Genomic DNA, 19903 nt, shown 5'->3' with positions numbered 1-19903 from the left:
CTCCAAACGTAACCACAACTAAACACACGCCAAACAACTGTTAAGACATAGATAAAACATACTAGTCTATGGTTAAGATTTCATAAAAGGGTGGTTAGTCTAATTGCAGTATCCTAGGTCAATGATGACGTTGTGTTCAATCTATGTAATTCATCTGTATATCTTTGGATAAAACCCGTCTGAGGTTGTGGTGGTAATATAAAATCGTATTCCTGAGGATTCTTGATCTCCTTCTTTATGACATCAATATTTTCGGGCCTAATCCAAACAAAGTTTAAGCATTCAAAAACACCGGTTGTAAACAAAAAGCCACCAAGATAAAATAAAACATGTACAAATTGTGATTTTTCTACTGTTTCCTAAAAAAAAGTTGAGCAGTAAAATAATTTGCATATCCTTTTTTTAAGACTCGTGTACAGAGCCTCGACTTGTATACATCGATGGTGTTACTTATCTCGGTGGTCTACTAATCTTACTTATTTTCTATAATCAATGACAACATCAGATTAAATAAAATAACCTCATCATAGTTCTATCATAGACTAACCAACTTTTTATCTATGGTTCTATAGAGCATTTTTATATTTAACCAGCTGTTAGTTAAAAGAAAATTATATTGCACTAAAACAAACCGAAGATTACAAAGATTTATTTACAAAATCCTTTGAACATCCTAGTATTTTACCTATGTATATTTAAATAATCTGTCATACTCTTATCGAAGGATTGAACGTATCAATGATTAGCATTACACATAGTATAAATAAGTCAACCCTTAGTGTGTCTTTTAATTTTATCCAAATGATGAATTTGTGTTACAAACGCTGAATGTTCACAGCTGTTATGTTAAACAAATTATACTACACCAAAAGCTAGTTTAGAATCTTAGCGTCGGCTGCTAGACTTTTCAAAGATTAAAACTTAATTTATAAATAACTGGGACCCTAAACTAAAATTATGGCTTCGACCATAGACTAACCAACACAAGTAGACTTCTCATCCCATTGTAAATTTTGAAGCACGTTTTTCGTGTCTAGTTCATGTACGTGACACAAAGGCGCTAGTGTCGACGAAACTTTGTTTCTATTATTTTTGGGTTAATTTCTTGATTTGTGCTTTACTGTTTGGTTATATAACTAGGGGACAAGTTATTGTTTATGATTAGATCGTATTATTTGGCTAAACGAGGTTTTAAATGGCTGTAATAACGGGAAACAAATTGTAAACAGAACACGACCTCTACAGAAAAACGGACAGAACTAACAATAAAATTGGCTTCAGCTGTTCCATAAGGATGGGAAATCTACTAAGGGAGTATGTTTTATCTATGCTTCGACATTCCCTAGTTCTCAAAATTATATTTCTTTCAACACAAAAATCATGAAAATCCGTCGAGTGGTTGATTCAGAATCGTGAAATAAAAAAAACCTGTTTCGTTTTAATATTAAAGATAATAAAATGTTAAATTTTAATTTCCCACATTATTCTTATGGAGAATATTCTAAAATGTTTGTAGTTTGCTTGTTTATGGATATTTTGTTTGATAACACTTAGCAAATTTATTTATTTTATACTAAGCCATTAAAATTTTACTACAAACACACTTTATTAGTTTCCTTGTAGCAGTAAACCTAGGAACTCGTTTAACCTAATGTTATTTAAATAAATTTAATTGAAAATCAATTCAGACAAATGGAAACTCGTTTAGTCAAGGTTTGCTGCGGTGGTTTATTATGAGTTGGTATGTCATCATTGTATTAAATATCATAAACCAATGCATAAAGATAGAACGCTCATGTCGTGATTTTAACAGCACCTTCTATATCTGATATTGCAATACGGTCTTGCTTTTAGATATTGCAAACTGCCTTGGCAGATTTGAAGGGGTTTATTGAATTGAAGTCATTGCGTCAATTTTTTAGTGGAGTTAATTAATTAATTATTATTACGTTTTATTTGCTATGGAATCATATTGTTAATTACTTAATAAAAAGTACTAAATTTGTAAAAAAAAATAAATATGATCGCTTTATCATCATTAAGTAGGTCTATATGCACATAGAGAATGTGTTAAACGTTTGGAGGCTTTATCACAGATTAAAGAGAGTAACCTCCTCCTCTCTTTAATATAGTAGGTGGTTTCCTCTCTTTAATCTAGTTGTAGATCTCCTCTCTTTAATATAGTAGGTGGACTCCTCTCTTTAATCTAGTAGGGGGTGGGTAGCAGAAAAATATTTCGGTTCTGGTGGTGATCCTGCAACTTAGAGTGAAGATAATATAAAAGACCAAGAATGTAAAACCAACCAGACCCCAATTTTTAAGTACCTCGGTCGCCTCTGATGACGTCATCAATATGGCGCTCGTAAGAGGATGCTGGGTCGCTATGAATTGGTTATTATACTAAAATGCCTGAACCGATTTTAATGAAATTTGGCATACAAGTGCTTTAATACGATATCTAATCCCAGTTTGTCAATGGTGGAGTTTGATTAGGTAATTTCAAAAGGGCGGCAGTTAATAACTAAAATAATTAAAAATTGTTTAATGTTTTGTTTTTTCAACTCTCTCCAGAAATCTGCAGCAATCTTTCATTTTCCTTAAGGTTCATAGGTTAGGTTATCATAGATAAAACATGGTTTTATCCATGCTACCAGTAACCAATCACGGTCGCCTTACATGTAAATAATAAGTCTATAATTTGTCCAATACAGTACAACTAATGGGTCATAGACGAAATCAGAATAGCTGTAGTTTTTTTTCACGTTGAAGTCTGGCTCTTACCACCCCACCCCCCACCCCTTTTACGGTAGCCATATTGCTCGTGAGTTGTCAGTCAACGTGACAAAATATTATTTTCATTTTGGAATTAAATTTTATTTATATTAAATGCATTGTCAGTGTGTTCTTTTAAAATAAGCATCTACCGCGTAAGTATAGTTAACTTTGCTTATGATCTATGTTAGAAAAACAATTAACTGCATTAACAAAAACGAACCTATATTTGGGACTGGTCTTGAAACTTGTCGTGTACCCACCGGTTGATTGAAAACTCATAACAAATTTTATTTTTTCCAGTTTCAGACACATTAAAGAAAGACAAGATCCATCTAAAATAGCCTAATACTTGCCATAAAAATTACTGATTGCAGGCTCGTTAGGCCTAATCTTTACTTTATTAATTACGCCTTTTGCCTTTGAATTTTTGAAGTGGTCTTGGGGGATTTTTTTCTACTTAGCCTAGCCTATGTCTAACTTAGCCATAATCTTATAGTCTTGAATCTTCTTACAGATAACCCCAAATATTGAAACACATTCTTGGTTCCCGAATTCGAAAACGACTATTGTTGAACATAAAAATTCAATTTTGAAACGAAATTTAATGTTTTTGGCAACTTAATATAGACTAGGCTACATTAATTTATATAGTTAGCCTAAGTTAGCATAGACTAACTTGGGTAACTACTTAGACCTACCTTTTGATTGGGTAGGTGGGCACACACCTGTATATTGTGCAGTGAGTGTACTTTAGAAATAAGGACATGTTATTATATCATGCAGTAGTAATGTTTAACTTGCCTCTTCAGGGGTTTTTATTAAGTTATTTGGTACTTTATTAGGGTTTTTTTAAAAGCCAGTATCTATAAATTAAAACATTTGCCTAAATATATATTGGAAGTAGAGTAGGCCTGGTTCGATATAGCCTAAGTGAATTTCCCCTAAACTTAGGCCACAAGGAATAAGTTAGGCCTATAGTCCTCGCCAACCTAACTTGAGGCAGCCCAAGGCTGCACGGTGTATATCTAGTGCGGCCTTGGGCTGCCTCAAGTTAGGATAACAAGGACTAAACTTAGGTATAGGCGTATTGTTGTATGTCTCATGGTAAGATTTAGACCTGGTTCCAATTAAACAACCTAAGTTAACTTAATTAAATTAAGTTATTTTGTTTTGATGTCGCCAGAGGTAAAAAGTACCATCTCATGAACAAAGTATAGGTTACTAGTAAGTTAAGTGCCTGTATTTAGTTATATGAATCCATTCTTTGCCCTGGCAACTTTTAAGGAAAGCGTTAACATTTGCGTTAAAGGAATTGAACTTTTAACTTAGCCTAAGTTTAAACTTCTCCCAAGTCTTAAACCTGAGTTTTGTAAGCTGTATAGTAACTTAGTAAAAGAATCACCATAAGTTATTAAGAATGGTTAGGTCTTACTCCTAGCTACAAACTTTAGCAACTTTGCTCGCAACAACTTGTCGGTTCCACTTATATCTGTTTGTTTGCATAAGTTTTAGTTCAGTTTGTTCTTCGTAGATTTCACTCTTCAAATGTATTTTTATGTTTTGGCTATCTAGAAATATTAAGTTAATAGCCTTTATTTTTTATAGGTGGAGTGTTGTCAATCTTCAGTGTTGTTTGAATTATTCACTCAACATGCCGAAACAAGTAAGTTTTAAAATTATTTTGTCTTACATGAACAAGTTATAAGTTAATTGTTTTTAGATGACCTTTAATGTTAATTAATCTGATAACTTAGTAGGCTAGGTATATAAAATTAGGCTAAACTACCGGTATTTCAATATAAGTAGGCCTAACAAGTGGTAAAATGGAACCGTTACAAAATTACCGTACTTACTTACTTGATACTTGAATACTGCATCGGTGACCGACAAAGTTGGAAAAGAGTGTGTCCCATTCTGCAGGATTGCGTCCTATTACTATCAGGATTGGGTCCCATTAATATCAGGATTGGGTAGGGCCTACTTTCCTGTTAAAGGGAACATTCATTGAGTTTATTATCAATGATTTTTTTTATACCTATATCAAAATTTTACTTTTTGATCCGAGATAGCCTATTCATTTAACTTATTAACACGTTCGCTACCACAATTATATGGAATTTACTTTTGCATAGACCAGCGACGCAATTGTGCGTCGACTCGTTTCTCACAATAGACCACCGACGCATATTTGCGTCTGCTGGTCACATTGAAATAGACTAACGACGCACAGTTGCGTCGGTGTTCAATGTTATTAATCAGCATACTTCTTAGCAACGGTCTATTTTAAAGCCCTGATTTTATCGTATTGGTCTAGAGGGATATCTGCCGCAAATGTGCGTCACTTGGTCTGTGGATATGACGATTGGTTATGTCACACAACAGTTGGCAACATTGTTGTTTACATTGTGTATTCCGCGACATCACAGAACAGATGTAAACGTTATAACCTTTGCAGTTTTGGCTAGTGTTTAGTGGAGTTTCTTTATTTGTTTGTGTAAAAGCTTGAAACAACCAAATTTTCAACGACGCTTACGTACGTCGCCTGGTCTATTGAAACGAAAATGTAATCTTTTTAACTGGATTTTATTTAATAGACTGACCGACGCATATATGCGGCGTTTTAAAATTTTCTCAAAACGATAAATAAAAACAATATTTATTGCTTACTAATTCACTTAAGGTTAATATTAAATCAATTAGTCCATTTAAACGATATTTCTCTTTTGGTCTGTCAGCAATGTTATTCCTCTATCACTTGGTCTGTAAGTAACGTCATGCTCATTCCTCTTGGTCTGTAGGAGTGACCGGACCGACGTAAATGTGCGTCGCTCGGTAGCGAACGTGTTAACCCTTTCAGTGCTAGGCCAATAATTCATATTTTGTAAGACTTTTTTGTTTGCCTTTTAATTCCATTACCTGTTGTTGAATTTTAACTGTCATGTTGTCACTATTTTATTAATTAGGCTAATTTTGAATAATAACACAATAAGAAAATATATAAGAAAGATAAATCCCGCTTTTTGTAGTAAACATTAAATAAAACTTAGTTTTTGTTGTAATTTTCCTGGTTTTCCTATAAATTTTTATGTTCTGATAGCATTATTTGAAACCAAAATCTCATAAAATCAAAAGACATATAGTTTAGGCCTACAATGTAATATTGAATTTAACCTTGATTTAGTTGGACGAGGTTATTGTAATATAGCCATTTTAGGGAAACTAATGTTTTGCAGCAAAGTCTCAGGAACACATTTATGATCACTGTTGTGTTTAAACTAAAAGATTGCATCTAAATAGTCCGTGACTAACTGGTGCTGCTACCTAGTAACGCATTGAACAACCATCTGCAGCGCCATCTGTTCGCAATCGGTGGCGACAGCTTAAATACCGGGTTTTGACTCCCCAGTCTTCAAGCACAGATAGCCGAGAAGGCTAGGGCGTGTGTCACTTGGCCAGTGGCATTCGTCTGCTCGGGTTCGAATCCCGTCCTGTGTGAGTGTGGCAAATAATTGGTGACCTGTGTGTTTGTAGCGATATACTACAACTACTGGGGCATAGTGAGGTGTTCATAATCCTTGGTTTAGACATACACCTCAAAATCATCAGATTGGGCGAATCTTTTAGCTAAGTGGTTGTTAGTGTATCCTATGAACATGCAGGTCACCAATGGCCGTTTTGCTATTTTTTGTTAAAATAACCTCCCTCTCTATATCCATTAGAGATTTTTTAAAACAACGATATATCGTTTCATAGCACTCAAAGGGTTAATGGATTTAAACATATCAGCCGGCAACAACGATAAATAAATAGGTAACTTGTTTTTCAGTATCAACATGAACAATTTAATATAAATAGGCCTAATATAGGCTATTGAAATGAAACTCTTCTAAACTAACCTAACTAACCAAATTTAAAAATAGGCATAGCCTAATGGAAATTTTGGAAAATTTATGAACTTACAAGTAAATAGGCCTAAACCCTAGCAATAGAAGTGTACTTAGTAGGTAGGTACACAATTAAAAGGTCTTCAAAAACAAACATTTTCTACATTTAAATATTGGTTCTATCTCCAACGGTTTTGAAACGTAAAAACACAAATATTCAAATAATAATCTTTCAGTAGGCCTACCTACTTTGGTATTATATGGAGGCCACTTAATTTACAGCGTGCTGTGGCGGTCATGTTAGGTTGGATTATCATAAATATGCTTGTAGGACTTTCCTAGTTTTGTTATGAATCGAATGATACCAGATGAATCATGCTTTCTATTTATGATTACCCAACCTAACCTAACTGCCACAGTGTGCTGTATAATAGTGGCCTCCGTATAATACCAAAGTAGGCCTACGGCCTACCAATTAGGCTGTAGGCCAATCCAGATAACGGTTTTTCGGTTAAACCGACATCCCCAAAAGCATGTAAAAACGGACCGTTTAAATGCATACTGTGTAGGCCTACAGTATTTGACTTAAATTTAGGAGAGCATTGTGTTTAGATACGTGATCACTCATCTCTAATCTTTGCCATGAGAACAGTTGTTTCATTACCGTCCACTTCCTGCCGATCTAGTCTGGTTAAACCGAAGTCCTGATAAAAATTGTCCAGTTAAAGAGATGTCATTTCCGTCGAGTGTAGTCAGGTTAAACCGATGTCCGGTTAAAAGGTATTCTGATAAGAGGTAGTCTACTGTATTCAATTTCCAGGAATAGCCATTGTTTATTTTCTTAAAGACTAGTCTCCGTTTCCACTTATAGTGACAACAAATGATTTCATTTGTAATTTAAATTCGAACAGTTATAGGCCATAAGCAGAGAAGAAAATGATTTTAGTCAATTTCTCAGATTCCTAAGAACCAGATATTGCCTTCAAAATTAACAATCAGGTATTATAATATAAATTAACTTAAAAACAACCTAAACCAACCACTTCACACACTGCGCTTTAGTATGAGCTTCCATTGCGATACTAACGAAACTCATCAATTATTTGTTATTGTTTACCAAGCAACAATATAAACTAATCAGATCTGATAAAACTGTTCTTGAACTTTTTTTAGTAGCTTTGCAAATGTGGTGTTTTAAGACAACTATAATGTTCCATGAAAAGATAAGGGGGGATGGTAAAAGTTGTAATTTTTTTTTATAACCCTGTACAGAACAAACAGTAGGTAGATGCGTAGAGGACCAAACCTACCAACAAACTAAAAGTAAACACAAGTAATAAAAAATGTTATAAAGGCCTACATGTATTGTACTGAACATAAAAATAATTCTTGACTTGCATGAAAAATTCTGTGATTTAGTAGTAATCAAAGAGCTAATGCTGGTGAGTAATTTTTCAAGTCTGAATGCACTCAGCCTAATTAACGGAGATAGAAAAAGAGTACTGCCAACAGGGACGTAAGCAGAAGGGGTCCACAGCGATTTGTAATAAAACAATGCTCTTGGGGGAAAAGTGAATCATTTACCACGATCACGGTGACTATAATGGCGTCCATGTGATTGCGGGAGGTGTCCATGATTTTTCCGCGATTGCAGGTGTTGAAGATTGATGTCTCTGGTCTCTCTGATTCAGAGATGTTAAAGATTTTGCCGCGATCATGGGACAGTTCCACATAAGGGGCGGGGGCTGCTTGGATTAATTAAGCTTAGGGCCGCACGTATCCTAAATCTGGCACTGACGGTGGGACACTTGATCGGTTACCCGAAGTGTCGGCTTTGCTTAGGTCGTATACAGTATTAGGGTTTCTACTGTATAATCTATTGCCTTCCATCAGTGGAGGATGAAACATTTATGTGATCCATTTGTCCCAGGTTTTGAAGACCTGCTTCGGTTTGAAGCGAAGCTCTGATCTTGTAAATGAGTCTGGTTATGTAAGCTTATGTGTTGTGGTGTTAGCTTAAATAGTTTTGCTCTTATGCTTGATATATTACGAGTTCTACAATTTTGTTTGAACACACACTGAGCATGGTGTTTGTTTATTATAACCTCTATACTTTTGACCATATGGGTTTGTTAAGCTTTTATAAACTGGAGTCTGTCATAAAACAGGGTGTCTACCTGTCACGGATGTCACAGATTTTAGTAATGTATCACCGATGTCCCCTATTGTCACGGAATATGCTTAAAATGTCACCTAAATTGATGTAGACCTTCACGTTTCCATATTTTTTTTTTTTTTTTTTTTTTTTTTTACAAAACCAAATCTTTAGACAAAACTTGCCATGTATCAATAATATTTATGATCACACCCAACAGTTCACTTTGAATGAGCTTTCCAAATAAAGGATAATGCGTAATGCTAACTGTACGTTCAGTCTTAGTGTTGTAATATCTGCCCACTGTCGCCATTTTGCTGGCTAGTGCGCGGTGCTGCCATTTACAATTGCATTGGGCTTTTTATCCCTAAACAGGACTTTTTAAGACCATGTGCGAGGTAAAATGGGATGCGGGGTAAAACGAGACTATCGGTTCTTACGATTAGCTTCTTTTTATACAGCTTTCCAGATAAAAACTAACACTAATTGCTTAAAAAATATTCTACCGCAGTATTGTTGAAAGGTTTTCAAGGAGATATCTAGACATGTTACATCATACCGATCACCCTGGACAGATCGTAAAATATCATGCGGGATTTTTCATTACAGTAAAACAAGATAGACGGGTATTTTCCCAACCCTGTAAGTGGAATTTTTGTTTTCTGCGTGTAGAGAGGTTTTTGAATGTTGTAGTTGTTCTACCGACGTTTTGTGCAAGGCAAGTGCAGTTAGTTCTGAGAGAAAAGAAGACATTAAATGTTTGCATTTGTTGAATGCTAAAAATCCTTCCAACTTCCAACAGTAACTGTGTAGTTATGTGTTGGATTTTAAAAATGTCTACGTTTTAATCTGTGGTTAGATTCAATCTCCCCCATTGTTGACTCGTAAAATATGTTAGTTGTTAGGCATTTGAAAATGAGTTATATAACCATTAAAATCCTGAATTTATATTATTAGGCCTAGTTTTTGTGACTTATAAAACTGTTTTACTATAGGCCTACTTAATATTTTTTACCTCAACAGCAAATATAAAATGAACTCGCAAAAATTTACTTAGTTTTACGTCACTGATTTTTGCCCCCAAATGATGATTGATAAAGCCCCCAAATGTCAATTGATATAGCCCCGATTTTTCAAATAGCTTACTGGTAGACACCCTGTAAAACAGTCTTTCCATCATATTGCTATAGAACAAATCGGAAAATAAGACACATTCAACCAAACACAAATATTTACATGCACATACATTGAATCACAGAATAGTGATCACAACTTGCCCAACATGATGAAAGCAAAGGAAATATCTCACACTGATGCCATTAGCTATTGAGTATGGTGGTGCTAATGTTTCTTTTCAATAGGGGCCACCCACTGTTGTCATGGCTAACTCTTTACACCAAATTAACCAGATTAAACATTACTCAATATTAGTGGTCCCTGTATTTAGAACCCTGGCCAGTTTTTAATACGTTGAAATACCAGGATTAGGGCCTTTTAACCCCAGGGATAACAGGATTACAATACCTGTAGTTTTTGTTGTTGTTAACTTTAAGGAGTTTAACTTAGCATGAAATACAGCATTTGATATGGCAAATGTAACGTGACAATCTAATCAATGAATAAGTATTTATTTCCTAATAGTAAGCATAAATAATTTTTTATAAATACAGTACGGAAGTTTCAATACACACCAATTGCACTACTAAAAGGTTCGGTTAATGATTATACCCTCGTAATTCGTTCTAGATTAGTGTCCTGATTAATTATTTTATGGGGCAAAAATGCTTGCTTCGTACCCACATTGCTTCATGAACAGCTGAGGTTTTCTAATTTTTATATCTTGAATGTTTTATTCCTCTAAACAACTAATCTTTACTGCTGTAGCTGATTCTTGACCTGTCACTTTTTGTGCTTTAATTTTGGTTTATTATTGAACTGAGCAGAAATTGTTTTTAGTTGTTCCTTAGTAGTTAAAGTATAGCTGTGCTGTGCAATTTAGCTAGTAAAGTTTAGAGTGAAGAGTGATGTTTTTTACAATCAAGTTTTTGTGAGCATTACATTAACTATACATTTACCTATTTTTATACCTATAATCAGAAAGACTGTGATGAAAGTTCCTTCTGCTGCTGTATTTTTGAGCAGAGCGAGCAAAGCTCTTAAACGCTGACTCTTATGCATTTTGTCATACGCAAACTCCTCCTAGGTGGCTGCATCAAAAGACGATATCGATGAGTGCCAACATCCTGGGTTAAAATTTCTCCCAGGAATCCTCTCCACATTATTCCTGACACCAAGGCATAAGATCAGCTGTTAATTTATGATGCGATGCGATACATAAAATAAATGGTATCAGCAATCTTACACATAGGCTACTTTCTCCCATTAGCTTGTCAACTACCTTTATCATGGGTAAGCGGTGGGAGTACTGTGATATTTTATAGGGAAAATCACAAAAGTTGCAATAACTTTTGAACAGTAATTTGTACAGCAATGGAGGGTTGCACTATTATGTTTAGAATTATAAGGACCATATTATACTAACTTTAATCAAACTTGATTTTTTTAGAAAATCTGTTTTAAGTTAGGCTACTGTTATTTTATGTTTTTTAATGGGAAAATAACATAAAGTTACAATAATAACTTTCAACCCGTAATTTTTACAGAAATAGGAGTTAAAAATTTACCATTTTACCATTTTGTAAAAAATTTAAAGGGCATAACATACTAAATTTTTTATCAAAATCATTCGGGCCAATTTCAAGGATTAGTTACTAAGGATTAGTATTTATACACAAAATTTTATAAAAATCGGACCACTTGTGTGATCTGTAGCTCTGTACACATTCACACCCACACAGAGAGACATAACTTCGAAAACCACTTTTTTGAGTCTAAAGGGAACCCATACTCTATGTTACAGTAAAGGTTTTTTGTTACTTACTGTTCAATAAAGTTTTAAGAGAACTACTGACTGTACTATTGAAAAATTGGGTCCAAGTGAGAAATTCTAAGGGAAAGGAGATTTAGCAGGAATAGTATTCTGGTTTAAACATATAGGTTGTCCCAGAGTGAGCAGTCCAAAGTTCATGGTGGATGGACGGTTAATGTTTTAAATGAAAATAGGCTGATTCTCCCTCACAAGTTTAACTAACTTTATTGATTACGAATGGATTGAATTTAAGTACAACTCATTTTCAGATCATATCCGTTATGTTTATCTTTTATTATGATTACAGATCAAACCTGTAGCCCTATAATTAAAATTGCCATGGGCAAAGCCAGGGTTATGCTAGTTAAGAGCATGAGAAGTTGGATAAAAATATTTGCTCTCTTGATTCAATATACAGTAATTTGCAAATGTAATGTGTTTTATGTCCTTATCAAATTTACATTCTTGGATTCTTGTGACTCAGTGGCAGTAGGTGACTGTTTCCCTGATAAGGGAACTAGTGTCAGCAAAGCCGATATTAGCCTGTTATTCCATCTGCAATAGCTTATGAGTAATATTCTCTGGGGTAATATTGAAGTTCCATACTGATACTGTAATGGGTCAGATATAGCAAAATTGCATTAACACAACTTTTATATTAAATTATTTTATATTCGTACAATCATACATATTATTCTTTTTATAGTTTGATTACACATTATTATTGTGATTCACTAATCTTTGTACAGAATTTATAGTACCATTTATAGTAGCATTTATAGTAGTTCAATCAAATATCGACCTATGTTTATGCTCATTAATGATAATTTACTAGATTAGATTAACTATCAATTGTAAACCAAATTTATTTGAGCTAAACTATTGGTTTACATATGTGTTTATATAATACTAGCTGTGTGCCCGGTCTACGTACGGGAATCTTGTAGTAAGTTGAAACCTTCTTATATTCAAAACAGGAGTTGGTTTGCATAATTAGTGTGCATTTTTCCAGATATGCTGGCAAAACTATTACTGTAAAGGAATAGGCTACATAAACTTTCGCAAATGCAATATCTGACAGTTTCAAGCCAAAACAAATGCTTTGCAATTAAATGTCACCCGATCATGTTGGTCCATATTTTATATCTAATGATAAAAGGAATTGCTTTATAGATCTATGAGGCATAGCCCTAAGGTAGTCCTGTAATCGAAAGTTACTTTTCACACTGGTTAAAAGTAGTTGAACACTACCTCAACCTCACTACTACACACTTTATTCGGGTTGAAATTTTCATTAACAAAGGTGCTCTAGTCTTTTCCACGAAACACTGATAAATAAGGTCATTAATGCGTTACCAACAGACAACAGACATACACACACAAATAGGCCTACAGAATGGAATTTGGGGATTTGTTACGCTTTAACCATAAAGCAAATTACAAACAAAATAATTATTTGAAAGTTTTGATAGTGTCATCAATTTTTATGATAATCGTATTTAGGTCTAAACAAACTGTAAAATTGGTGTAAATCTGTTGGCAAATATATAAATAAGTAAATAAATACACAGTTCATAAAACACTGATACGTTAACAATGTAAAGCTTTAAAAGTTCATGATGGTTTGCTAAAAAAATCCTTCACTTAATGTTTTATAATTTTCAAAGCATAAACTAACATTTTGGAGTCCAGACAGAAAACGAAAAAAATTATACAGTAAGACATCAATTAAATTTAATAAGAAATAAGGTTCAGCACTAACGATAACTAAGTTGTAAATAGTGATGTGTTCGTACATAAAATGATTATTACCGTACTGCTACCACCGGTTCTAAGGAAAAGTACCAGTACCAAAAAACCAACGTTTACAGTTAAGAAAAGAACTATAGTACTTACGACCAATTCAAACTGTCCTTGTAATCAAACTGTATTATAGGTGTTAATCCGTTGGCAAATATATAAATAAATAAATAAATACACGGACCACAAAACATTGAAAAGTTAACAACGTAAAGCTTTAAAAATGCATTAATGTTTGCTCAAAAAATCATTCACTTGAAGTCGTATCAGTACCCAAGTTATTATCTCCCTTGGTTTTGGATTTTTTTAAGTTTTCAAAAATCAAAGTTATTTTCCATTAATAGCATTATTTGTACGCAACTTTTAATGTTAACATATTAATGACAGTTTCAAGAAACCACCTTTATCCAAACAAAGGTTTCTTATTTAAAAGATTAGGTACGTAATCTCTAAACGATGATCGGTATATCTAGCAAACATTCGGAGGAAATGTGGCAAAAAAACGCACAAATCTGGGGTTTTGGACATTTGTAGTTTTACTTCCTAAGTAGGAAGGCTATGTATTCTAGGGAAAAGTACCGATATTGTTGTCGAAATGTAGTTGTGAATAATTAGGCCTACGTAGGGCCTACCCAAGATATGGGCTTTGAGCTAAGATTTGCAGTATGGTCCAGCGACACTACAAAGAGGTAAGTAGAAACTTGCGATTAATTAAACCGGTTAAGTGTAAGGCACAATGTTTTTTATCTCACTTGATTTGGATGTGCTTACAAAACTTGATTGGAAATGGTTGCGGTATTTGTAAACAGTATTTAATGTAAACATATCAGTGACAGCTAGAAGTGAGAACTAATCTTAACATCTGATCGTTATATTATCAAATGTAATAGTAAACATTTGGGAGAAAATTTGATAAAAATCAAACAAAATTGGGTTTTTGATGGTTTGTTATTTTGTTTTCAAAGAAGCAAAGCCATGTTTTTATAGCCAAATACACTCTCACCAATCCAGTAAATGCAGAAAATGATTTGAACCTTGATCGGTACTATAGTTTTCTAGGAGTAGGCCGCGTAAAATGACATGTTGGCGTCACAGACAGAATGGACAGACAGACAAAAATTGAGATAAGACTCGTTTCGGCTTTCTTAGGCTATAAAACCTAAAAATAACCAAGAAATGCATGATTCTAAGCAATGTAAAGACAAAACTGTAATTTTATTTATATAGATTATTTATATAGTAGGTAAATTTAATTTGAAAACTCCTTATTTTCTTTTATATTTAATACGAAAATCAAAATGTTGGTTTAAATCAGGATAAAGAACTCTTGCTTTAATAATTATCACCACCACTTATCTTGGGCATGTTGTGTTGTAGTAGTAATGTGTTATAGGGTAGTTTAAGTCCAGGAATGATACCTTAAAAGAGCAGTGAGAGTTCAGGTCTTCAGGGACACCCTGCATATTACCCTTTGTAGATCAAACTCATTCAGTTAGGTTGTCTAGTTCATTAAAAACATGTTGAACAACATACATACATTGCAGTATACATCGACATACATCAGATTAAAAATCACTTTTGAAAGTCTAAAGATCACTTAAACAATTAGCTAACAGAAATACTTTTCTGCTCTCTCTTGTGCCATTTTTATAAATGGATTTCAAGTATTGATATCATTTCTATGCACTATTTACATACTATATTTGTATTACATGGTGAAGTGTTCTGTATTAGGCTACACCTGTATCGCAGTATCACGGATCGCCAAGGTTAAATGACATTCAATAGAAGCATGACTGCTCTATAGTTCCAGCATTTACAAAGCTGTAAAGTTGCAAATGTAGCACTGTAGATAAAGCACTGCTGCTAACCGAGCAAATCGTGTAGCCTAACTCTTAATGTATGAAGCACATGCACTGATAACTGGTGCACACAATTATGCAACTTAAACCTGTCTGTCAAGACCTTTTTGCGTACCTACCTACATTGACTATACAGGGTGGAAAATGTCTCCGGACAGTTAAATATTTTAAATACCCCCGCCGCAGCAAACCTGCAGGGCTGCAGATTAAGCAAATTTCCATTTGCCTGATTGGATTTACACTATAATATCTTCTAAAAAGTATGACATTTATTCCCTATTTAAATAGCACTACCTAGTTTAACAAGTACTTAGGTTTGCTGAAACAGGGAGAGTAAAAGTGTTTTTTATGTTAATAGTTTAGTATGAAATAAATGCATTTTCCAAATTGAATCAAAATATGTTCATAACTAAGCAAACTACAACAGAATAACATTGGAATTTTATATTTACAATCTTTTGCAATTTTATCCGTAACAATTAGGCGCATAACAACGCTTCAATATACTAAATTATTAGTTTTTTGAGCTCTACAAAATGATTTGGAAAGAAATTGCAAAATTCTATGTTTTTAGGGTCAAAAACGGGAAAAAACAATTTTTACCCCATAAAACCCCCCGTAAACCACTGTTCCCATAGTCCGATCATGCTGGTTCGCGAACTCGTTCGAATAAATGTAGGTTTACACGTTTGTACCAAATTTCATAAAAATCGGATAATTTTTGCTCAAGTTATCGTGCTAACGGACATATATATATATTCGAACGGATGGTGTTTTGGGATCTAGGGACCTCAAAACGAAAAAATAAATTGGGTCCAGGTCTTACCATGAATACTATGGTAATAGCTTATTCCCTATGTGGGAAATTCGCTAAAAATAATCAAGATAGAGATAAAAAAAATGATACAGAGTTACTGGGCATTAAAGTCATTTAAACACATTATTTAGTGATATGGTAAACCCTCAGGGGGATGGCCTGCTAGGAGTCAGAAGAAAATCTTAAATGTAAGCATACGTTGATATGCACATCATGCCGCAAACTCTAACCGACAAACGGAGCTAAAAAAGGCAGCCGTTCAAATGTCTCTTAAATCTGTTATTTTAAATCTTTGAAGGACTGCCATTTTTTACTCAGTTTCTATTTTGAACTCAAATTTGTATCATTTTATTCTACCAATAAAGACCTTTAATTTTATGTGCATATCGACCTATGTTTACATCATTGATTTCCTTCAGACTTCAGTAGTGGGCTTCACCCCCTCCCTCGAGCAGGTAACATATACTGTAATAGCATTGCAAATTCAAGGAATCTTTGAACAGCTGTCATTTTTTACTCGGTTTTCAATTTGAGACTTCACTAGCCAATACCTTTAATTTGATGTGTATGAGCATATCAACCTATGCTTACGCAGTTGAAAGCACAGTGTATTGAATGGTTTATAGTATGGTTATGTATTGAATGGAGTCGAAATCTGTGGTGTGATTTTTTTATCTGGGGGGTTGTGGAAGATCAGTGTATTGCTCGCCGATCTTAAACATAGATGACTAAAAACCAAGATGAAGCAAGGGAAAGCCTTTGAAAAAATATCTAATGAAGTGTGCCACAATTAAATGTGTGGTCAGAGCTGAAAACTCGACTTGACTTTCTTCGAGCACATTAATGGGAATTGAACCAGAAACCTCCAGATTTCTTGTTCATATCACATCGAAAAATTTGCACCCTCCATTTAAGATTAATTTTAAACACGTTAAAGTACAAATAAAACGTGTGTTGTTTTTAAATGTTGTACTTGAAGGCTTTCTTTTGATAAATGTTTCCAGTACATTAACATATCAGTCACGTAGGTAAAGGTAACTCTATGGAAAATTGAGATTCTGTAAAATACCAGGATCTTATTCAATAGCAATACAGTATACATTTCTGTGTGATGGACTCCCGCGTGAGTGTGACTACATTTCCATTACACAGTATCGGTGACGGCCTTCACGGCTGGACGTGGCTGTGGCTGGTGACTCCACACTTTCACCCCAACACTGTCACCCGTCACCGTGTCAGTACGCTGACGACGTCCAAATATCACAATGTCCAAAAGTCTTTCTACAATCCCTGGACGTAGTGGGATTGGCCATCGTGCAACAGCGCACTTAATACAGTACTCTAAAAACGTAGCAATAGCATAATGTCTAAAGTCGCTGCCAGTTGCACGACGTCCAATAGCCGTCCAGAGCTCCTGCTTACGTATCAAGGTTAGGTTAGGTTAGTTTGCACTATAGACGGTAAAACAGTACTCACAGCGTGTACCAATATATTAGTGACCAATATTCACGCCCAGAGCCAGCCACGACAGCCCTTAAGCCGGCTTAAGCCTCGGTCACACTAGGCTGTTTGGCAGCCGCTGGTAAATATCGCCAGCAGGGTTTATAAACCACTAGCCGCCAGTAAATAGCCGCTAGTTTGTAGACGTCACCTGCTCCAGGACCACTCTTCTTTGACTTCTTTACGTTGTAAACTTTATTTCTTTATAAATCACTTTTTTCTCTTTCATAAGACCAAAGCTAATTTTAGTCTTCGTACTTCAAGTCTTTGATATGACTAATTAATTATAAGCTGCGTCTTTGGTATTCCTGTCAATGTAGTTGGCTGACGAGCATCCCTCAGGCAAGGGTAATAAATCTAGACTTGTTAGCCCTACAATGTTTTTGTCCGACCACTTGTTGGTGTCAACCATGTTCAATATTCACAAAAATAAGTATAAAATACATTACAACGAAACTATCATTGCATAGACAAAAAAATCTAGACTCATGTTAATTCACTAGCCGCTTGTGAGCTACTAGGGGTTCACATCGGCTGGCTGCCACCAGCGAGGTCACGTGACTGCCAGCGGAGGGTAGGCAGCGCAAATATGTTCGACTTTTGATTTCGTGAAAAATGAAGCCTCCATTCAAAAGGATTTGACTTTCGAGGCCAATGTTATTTCCTGTTAGATTCCCAGGGTTATCGTAGTTTCCTGTACACTGTGGATTGGAAATATCTTTATTGGTTGTCGTTGTCTCATTCCACATATGGGTCCCTCATGGTTGGTTGTGTTTAAATCACTGGAAATGTTGGCGATGGTGTAATTTTACATGAATCGCAATGTATTTCATAACGCTGCGGCGCGGTGCTGTGTAGTGTGTACTTGTTTGTACCGTGAGTCACTAGTGTTGGTCTTTGTCGCAACAACGCGTCGTCCTCAGTTTCCGTATTTCCCAACATAACTAGTACGGGTTTGACATCCTGTTCTGATTATTATAGGTCTTTGGCGAAATTGTAGGACATATTGCCTATATTTAGCTGAGGATGCACAAATCTTTAAATATGTATTGACGAGCTGAAGAGGACAGAAATCAGAGTAATGCGATTCTTTATATCTTCTGTATGAAATAGTTACTCATTCGTTTTAGAAACAAAACTTAATTGCACTTCTTGTTGTAGTAAAATGCTTTCCTTTAAATTCAGAAAAGGGGTTCATATTAGATCCTAGGCAACCAATTCCAATATGCATACAAGTGGCGCTGATACTTGTATAAAAATATTGTATGTAACACTTCAGATTTTAGTTTGATAGATCAACTCGTGTAGCAATAAAATCAATTACTCGATATTAATGTTTCATAAAAAATAATATCAACAATAATTTTTGGCAATTCTACACATTCTAAGCTTTTAATCCATGTGCCATGTGCCTAAATTTGTATGACCTTAAACGATTACTAAAAATTGTACCTTATCACTTTTTCGGAGCGGAAAGCTTTAAAACTCATAATGACGAGCACGACAGTTCAGAATTGGCAATAATTTGCATACACTTTACCGTGATCGTAAATATTGTTCATTACCATTAGGTCGACGTGATGTGATAAGATGTCGTTAACATTCCTGTTTAAGTGATCACGTGAGGTTTCACTCGACGTTATCACTAGACAGCTGTGCATTGTTGAATAGGTTTGAGTTTGATGAACCTTTCAATATTGATATATAATGTTTACATTTTGTCCCTTCAAAATCAGTATACAACTCTGTGTTGTCATGTTTTTGGCAACTAAATAGGTTTATATGTTCAGATTGGTTTATTCCAACACTTGTGCTTGACAGCGTTCATTTTTTAGTAAACGAACATTTACCTATTTTCAATGTATCACCGATTTCCATCCTTCGTTTATAAGAAAAAATATGTTTAACAATATAATTAACATTTACTTCTGAAAGGCTTGAGAAAATATAAGCCGTTTTTAGTGATACAAGTTGTTCGAAATTGTTACTAACAACATTTTTACAGAACATACTATTATTTAATATCCAATACAAAATATAGATATGGCAAATATTGCTACATCAAATTTAAAGACTTCAAATTACACTTCACTTCTTCACTGTCTTGCTTGGTCATCATTTTAAACGTTTGTTTAACCGATTTGTTACCGATTTGTTTTAGACACTACGTTAATCTAATAA

At 34.5% G+C, this 19903-nt stretch overlaps 1 protein-coding gene across 1 annotated transcript in view; it reads left to right on the top strand.

Moving 5' to 3' along the window:
• The first annotated feature begins 2810 nt into the window (after window positions 1-2810).
• Window positions 2811-19903, top strand: part of LOC128985444 (moesin/ezrin/radixin homolog 1) — a 64242-nt gene continuing 47149 nt past the window's right edge. Inside the window, exons 1-2 of the mRNA XM_054404928.1 lie at window positions 2811-2927; window positions 4381-4438. Coding sequence (XP_054260903.1) covers window positions 4427-4438 — 12 coding nt within the window. The 5' untranslated portion in view covers window positions 2811-2927; window positions 4381-4426. The remainder of the gene's footprint in view (window positions 2928-4380; window positions 4439-19903) is intronic.

Source organism: Macrosteles quadrilineatus, unplaced genomic scaffold, assembly GCF_028750875.1.
Source record: "Macrosteles quadrilineatus isolate MER2022 unplaced genomic scaffold, UCM_ALF_1.0 Scaffold_2__2_contigs__length_208266976, whole genome shotgun sequence".
Lineage (NCBI taxonomy): Eukaryota > Metazoa > Arthropoda > Insecta > Hemiptera > Cicadellidae > Macrosteles > Macrosteles quadrilineatus.
The sequence above is the reverse complement of the archived record's forward strand: the minus strand, read 5'-3'. Positions and strand labels throughout refer to the sequence as shown.